Source organism: Helianthus annuus, chromosome 5 (genome assembly GCF_002127325.2).
Source record: "Helianthus annuus cultivar XRQ/B chromosome 5, HanXRQr2.0-SUNRISE, whole genome shotgun sequence".
Classification (NCBI taxonomy): domain Eukaryota; kingdom Viridiplantae; phylum Streptophyta; class Magnoliopsida; order Asterales; family Asteraceae; genus Helianthus; species Helianthus annuus.
In genome coordinates, this window is record NC_035437.2 from 60,855,418 (window position 1) to 60,862,423 (window position 7,006).

The following is a 7,006-nucleotide window of genomic DNA, read 5'->3' on the forward strand; positions in this document are numbered from 1 at the left end:
GTTTTAGCCAAAGTTTGGTTTTTGATATTAACTAAAATTAAATGAAACAAACAAAAAACCAACAATCTAACCGAATAAACCGAAATGATTAACTGAAAACCAATTGGTTAATAAAATAGACTAACCGATGACTTTGGTTTCAACTTCGGTCAAGGATAATAACCGAACCAAGCACAACACAATAAATATCGGGTAAATTATACTTTTCGTCCTTTATGTTTGTATCAGATTGCAATGGATGACCTTTAACTTCAATAATTACAGTCACAATCCTTTATTTGTAAAACTCATTATACACTACGTCCTTTAGCATTAACCAGATTAAATTTTTCAGTCAAATCTATTCATATAAGGGCAATTTAATCTTTTTACTTAATTATTTATAGTATTTAATAACTTATTATAAAAACAAATATAAATACCCTCTCTCCCCCTCTCTCTCTCTCTCTCTCTCTAAAAAAGCTTACAATCAGGTTCAAAATTCATCATAATCAGATCAATTTCCCCACTAATCGATCACAATCAAATCAATTTCTTTGATAATTCCACCAATTTCTTCACTAATTCCAAGAAAAAACAAAAAATAGAAAAGGAGAAGATAATTACAAAAAGGTATAGCTAATCAACTAGAAGATTAACCAAAAATCAACTATTCATCACCAACACTAACTAAAACTCCAAAAAAGTAAGGTGTCAAATTTAAATGCTTTACAAGAAGACAACGGAAAAAAAATGAAGATTTCTAAAAATTGCAAATTTCTAAAAATTGAAGATTTCTTGAAGCTTTTGTTTACTTCCAATAAAATGAAGATTTCTAAATCAACACACAAATCACTCAGATTTAACTTCAATCATACTTTCACATACCCCCAATCGAAAATGAGTGAACAGAGAGCCGGAGAACAACCGTCACTGACGGAACCTGTTTTCAGATCACATTAAGCTGTTTCGGCTCAGATCTATCCGATGACAACGATCCGACATCTTCAGAATCCTATATCTTCGATGTCGCTAGAGGAATCGATGTTGGTGGTCCGGCGAGTGGAGGTGCCAGGTCTGGTGGTACATCAGACGCTTGTTTTCAAGTGAAGTGGTCGGATTAGGGTGTGTGGTGGTGGTCGCAGGTGGCACTGGAGGTTGTTTTGGATGGTAGAGACTAGAGAGAGTGAAGAAAGATGGTTGGTTTAGAGAAGAGGGTTTTATGCGTATGTGTTTGTATATATAATCCTTAGTAAAATTACTGATTTACCCTCAAATGCAGGTCATATAACTAGACTTAACTGAAAATTTTAACTTAGTTTGTGTTAAAGAACGTAGTGTATAATGGGTTTTACAAATAAATGATTGTAACTGTAATTATTAAAGTTAAAGGTCATCTATTGCAATCTAATACAAACATAAAGGACGAAAAGTGCAATTTACCCATAAATATTATACGAATAATAAAACTAGAAAAGACGAGTATTGCAATTTAACATGTTGCTCAGAATGTACCGCGCGGTTATCCTAGTTTAGATAAAGCCAGACAAACCGGCGCCTCCTCTAGAAAAATTTAAATCGGTTTAAATTCGAAAAAAACGGAGGTTCGTTCTCCTTGTATATTACCCAACCTTACCGAACTATGTCTCTCTCTTCAACTTATCAGCTCTCTCTCTCTCTCTCTACATGTCATTTCCAGTTTCTTCCATCCTCGAATATCCTTATTAACGGTCTTCTGGAATCCATAAAGCAGCATACCAAGATTATTATTTATCGGTTAATTTCTTCAAAACCCTAAACTTTAAGGTCCTTAATGTTTGGTTTCTATTTATATAGGTTAAATTATTAATCTTGATGTTGCTCTGTTATTGTTTTCAGTTTTTTAATTTTATTTACATGCTGTTTTATTTTATAATGAGCCTGCAATTTAATTTTCCCTGATTAGATGGACCGTAGAAGTATGAAATTAAAATAATAGATAAATTAATTTGATTGGGGCGTTTCAGTTATTTTGATTTTTAATATTATTATGTAGTAACTAGTAAGTTTTGATTTAATTGGTTGAGTTTTTATTCGTTTTATTATATCATAATAAATATAAGAAAATTTACAGCAGAATGACAAGGAAACGGGCAACAAGCTGTACCACAACCCTTTTGAATAGCAAATCCAATCTTTAGTGTTATGTTAATTGGTTTGTTTTATGAATGGTATATAGATATTGAAGTGTATAAAGATGCCTAAAGATAGACGCGACCGAGCTGTATCTATCGATAGATCTTGGACTTCACCTTATTTATGCAACACTAGTCACTTTAAACGATCATTAACGAAAAGCCGGTTAGAAAATGAAAATGCTAAAGAATGGGAAGAAGCTCGATGCCCCGTTTGTATGGAACACCCGCACAATGCCATTTTGTTACTATGTTCGTCGCACAAAAATGGCTGTCGCCCGTTTATGTGCGACACTAGTTACCGCCACTCTAACTGTTTTGACCAGTTTCAAAAGGCGTCGTCTGAAACCCAACAGTTGGTGAGTCAGCAAGAAGGCGGTACAAACGGGTCCACACCTGTGTTGAAACTGGTTTGCCCGTTATGTCGTGGGGAGGTTAACGGGTGGGTTGTGGTGGAATCTGCTCGTTTGTTTATGAATTCAAAAACCCGGAGCTGTGCTAGTGAGGCTTGTGACTTTTCAGGGACGTATGCAGACTTGAGAAAGCATGCTCGGTTGGTGCACCCGCTGGTTAGACCATCGGAAGCCGACCCGGACCGTCAACGGGACTGGCGGCGGTTAGAACGGCAGAGGGATATCGGGGATCTTTTAAGTAGTCTTCAGTCATCTATAAGAGATGAAAGGGTTGAAGATATTAGTAATAATAGCGCGAGTGCTAGTGCTTTATCGTTTGATGAAGGTGGTTGGATGACTGTTTCTTTCTTGATTCGGGTTTTCAGACCCAGAAGTAGTTCAAGTAGCAGTAGCTGGTCTGGAACGTCTCGGGCCAGAGCCCATGTGACCGTTAGAAGGAGACCCAGTGCACGGCTTTGGGGTGAGACGCATGACGACGAATCCAGAGATGATGATAACGATTCCTCGGATGGTGGTTCGGGCCCGCCTGGTCTGCTGCAAAATGTTGAATCATTGTTGTGAGAATAATCACTGCAACTTGCTCTTTTTACTGTGAATATTGATTTTGTTTCGAGATTTTTATCCATTACTTGTATTTGTCAATTCTTCATCTTGTTATAATCCCTTAAAAGAAAAAAAAACAAGGCCCAAGAAACTTTAGATTGCTATTGTTCTCTGGTAACTCACTAGGGGTATTATGGTAATCTTGGTTTTAGAAAGCGCAAGCGTCATGTACGCGAGGCTCTCCAAATAAGCTTTATTTACAACTAGAAACCGTGTCTCTATTAATTGACCACATGAATTGTTTTTACATGTCAGTCTTACGCCTTGTGCATCTGGCGTCTTTTTAAATCAAGATGGTATATCTATTTGATATTTGTGATTTCTATGTGCATTAAGGTCATTGTAGTATCCTTGGTCTCTAGAGAATGAACAAGGTGGCCATCTTTATTTGCCCCTTGAGAATCATCAAAGACAACCTATTAGAGACATTGTGGTCATTTTGTTTCTTTAAATTAGAGGGTCCAGGTGATACTTACCAGCAGCACATATTAGTCATCTTGTGTTCTTTTTTTTTTTTTTCATAATTAATGCCAGTTGAATTTTAGCTGGAAAGAAATGATAGGGTGGATTTTTTTTTCCATTTTCTTTGTTCTTGTTTTGATTTTAAGAATCTCTAATGAAATCATATTGAATGTTGAAAACTCTTTTACGTTTTATGTTTTTGTTGAACAGTTAATTTTTTTAATCCTCTATCGTCTGTGGGACTTGAACCCATGACCTTTTTCTTCTCAACCTAGATGTTTTTAAAGGTTTTATCTTTGTCAATGGACTACCACCCCCTTGTTTTTTTAGGTTTTATGTAGTGTAAAATTCTTTAAACAAATAGGTTTTTGAAGGTCTTGGGTTTAGATCCCTAGACGGGTTCAGATCCCTAGACGGTATATTGAACCAAAGACCTTTCTTTTCTCAACCTAGGTGTTTTTAAAGGTTTTCTCTTTGTCAATGGACCACCCCTTGTTTTTTTAAGTTTTATATAGTGTAAAATTCTTTAAACAAATAGGTTTTTGACGGTCTTGGTTCAGATCCCTAGACGGTATAATTAAAAAGAAATCTGCCTAAAAAAACTAGTGTCATTCTTTTTACTTTATTATTCAAAATACAAAACATAATAATAATAAAGAAAATTATTCTTTTAATCGGTTTGTACACCATTAGGCCACAAGGGGCGGTCCGTGATGGACTAATGTTAACGCGTTATATCATAACGCACACCGCCGCCTTGCCTGTTATCACGCGTTATCTTTAAAACGCGTTACACATATAACGCGTTGAAGTTTGAAATTTGAACGTTGGAAATGACCGTTTGGGTTATTCTTTTGACCGTTTGATGATATTTGAACCATTTTTTTTTATATAAATCCAACCTATTTCAATACCAAAAATCAATAAACTCTCCAACTATTCTCACACTCAATACAAAAAATCAAAAAACTCTCCAACTCAATCTAAATAATTTTACAAGAAACATGGAAGGTTCAAGCAAGAGAGGTGGGGGTTCGAAAAAAAGAGGTTCGTGTACGAAGAAAAATCCCGTAAGACCCAAGGTTCGAGCGAATCTTGACGAGCCGACGCGCTTTAGGTTGCAAGACGAACCCGACCAAGTCCCACCCTTTCAAACCCAACAATATCCACCCTTTCAAACCCAACAATATCCACCCTTTCAATCGCAAACGTACCAAAACCAACCGTTCGTTCCACCGTTTCAACCTCACCAATTTTAATCGCAAACGTATCAAACCCAACCCCACACACTCGACCCACTACTAGAAGACAACACCCTCATTCATCATTTTGCAAACGCGTGGCGTGAACCACAACAAAGTCTTGACGAGGAAGAGGAAGAAAAAGAGGAGGAAGAGGAAGAAGAACAAAATGATGAGGTTCAAGAAATCGCTCCAATCGGCCGACAACATTGGACGAGCGAGGAGGAGGTGTCCTTGGTGAAGGCGTATTTGCACATCTCGGAGAATAAGAAACATGGCAACGAGCAAAGAAAGGATGCGTTTTGGAGACGGGTCATTAATCATTTTAGGCAACTTCCCGGTGCAAGGATACGAAACATGGACCAAATGACGTCGAAGTGGACGGATTTGAACGGGAAAATTAGCAAGTTCAACGCTTGTTTCATTCAAAAGGTATGTTTTTTATTAAAGTTTAATAAAAAACAGTTTTTTTTTAAATACAGAAACAGTTTTATAAAAAAAGCAGTTTTTTTTAAATACAGAAACAGTTTTATAAAAAAACAGTTTTTTTTTTTAAAAACAGAAACAGTTTTATAAAAAAAAAAACAGTTTTTTCTAAATACAGAAACAGTTTTATAAAAAAAAACAGTTTAAAAAAAACAGAAACAGTTTTTAATTAACATAAAACAGAAACTGTTTTTTAAATTAAAAAAAAACAGAAACAGTTATAAAAAAACAGTTTTTTTTTAAAAAAAACAGAAACAGTTTTTTTAATTAAATAAAAATAAACAGTTTTAAAAAACAGTTTCTTAATATTATTTTATTAAAAACAGAAACAGGATTTTTTTTTAAAAAAAAACATAACATTTTATATTTTTTGTAGAACCGAAACCCACAAAGTGGAGCGAGCGAGGCGACAATCATGCGACAAGCCACCGAAGAGTATTGCCGACTGTACAAAAAGAGGACTTTTCCACACGTGGGGGCATGGGAAGTTGCGAGACATCACCCGAAGTGGGTCCCCGTTGAGTTGATTGACATGCGTGGTCCTACGGCTCCAAAAAAACAAGGCGGTTCGAAAAGATCAAAGACATCCGATTCGGGGAACAACACGACTTCTGCGTCGGATAACTTGCCCGAAATGAACTTAAACGACGACCCCCTTGACGAACCCGATCAACCCGTTGACGACCCCGTTGAAGAAGATACACCCACAAGGCCACGACGCAGGAGAGGTGGTGAATCGTCAAGCAAAGGTAAGGAAGCGGTGGCGGAGTCGACCTTCAGAATCGAAGAGGAGAAAATGACCCAATTCAAGAAGGCCGAACAAATAAAAGAAACAATTATGTCCCTAAAAGTTGAACGCGAGCAGGCATACAAGGAACACTTGAAAACGATTGAAAGACAAAATGATTTAAAAATCTTGTGTGAAAACCACGCCCATCTCGACGAACCGTTCAAGTCAATTGTCATTCAACAAAAGCGCGCGATTTGCGCAAAGGGGGGTTGCGAGATGCCACTCGTTTAGTTGTTTTTTTATTTGGCTATGTAATTTATTTTTTAAGTTTAATGAAATTTATATTTTAGTGTTTTATTGTTAATATCTAATTTTAAAATGAAAATTAAAAAATTTGGGAGTGATAGAATTCCATCACTAGTGATGCCACCCCCCTACATTTCTATCACTAGTGATAGAAATTTGGTTGATGACATGGCATGATTTTATTGGACAATGAGAATGATAGAATTTATCACTAGTGAACCACCCCTCCTCCCCTTACTCCTTCAGTCTTTTGCGATACTTGAATTCAAATCACAATTCACTTTTTTATACCGTCACTTATTTTGATTCATAAGCTTCTTGCTTTCTCTTTTTGACCTAACGTGTGTCTCTTTCCTTGTTACCAAACCATAATCCAGAAATCAATGGTTGTGTGTGGTTTTCATTTTTTTCAATCTTTATTTTTTAGGCTTCATGTTTTGTTTATACCACGTTCTATATTTTGTTTTGTTTGCAACAATGGAAATCCACAAGAAATGATATATGGGGACAGATTTTTGAACCAGTATTAGTATTACGTTGAGAAATGCAAGAATATACGTATGTAGTGCATTGATGACCTAATAGAAGAATGAAAGGTGATGGGTGTTAGTT

At 36.2% G+C, this 7,006-nt stretch overlaps 2 protein-coding genes across 3 annotated transcripts; both read left to right on the forward strand.

Moving 5' to 3' along the window:
• Positions 1–1,552: 1,552 nt before the first annotated feature.
• On the forward strand, positions 1,553–3,271 carry LOC110940505. Of its 2 annotated transcripts, none has more exons than XM_035990241.1 (2): positions 1,553–1,785; positions 2,198–3,271. In XM_035990241.1, the coding sequence occupies exon 2, from the start codon at positions 2,216–2,218 to the stop codon at positions 3,125–3,127; it is 912 nt and encodes a 303-aa protein (XP_035846134.1). In that variant the 5' UTR covers positions 1,553–1,785; positions 2,198–2,215; the 3' UTR covers positions 3,128–3,271. The 2 variants fall into 2 exon arrangements, with proteins under 2 accessions (XP_035846134.1, XP_022037727.1); XM_022182035.2 differs by having other exon boundaries at positions 1,553–1,755.
• A 230-nt stretch (positions 3,272–3,501) lies between these two features.
• On the forward strand, positions 3,502–6,390 carry LOC110938799. Its single transcript, XM_022180869.2, has 2 exons — positions 3,502–5,304; positions 5,735–6,390. The coding sequence occupies exons 1-2, from the start codon at positions 5,230–5,232 to the stop codon at positions 6,377–6,379; spliced, it is 720 nt and encodes a 239-aa protein (XP_022036561.1). The 5' UTR covers positions 3,502–5,229; the 3' UTR covers positions 6,380–6,390.
• The last annotated feature ends 616 nt before the right edge of the window (positions 6,391–7,006 follow it).

Bases quoted from the DNA above. Each gene is read 5' to 3' on its own strand.
- LOC110940505 (XM_035990241.1), top strand. From the start codon at position 2,216: ATGCCTAAAGATAGACGCGACCGAGCTGTATCTATCGATAGATCTTGG.
- LOC110938799 (XM_022180869.2), top strand. From the start codon at position 5,230: ATGGACCAAATGACGTCGAAGTGGACGGATTTGAACGGGAAAATTAGC. The intron at 5,305-5,734 runs GTATGTTTTTTA...TATTTTTTGTAG, and splicing joins ACGCTTGTTTCATTCAAAAG to AACCGAAACCCACAAAGTGG.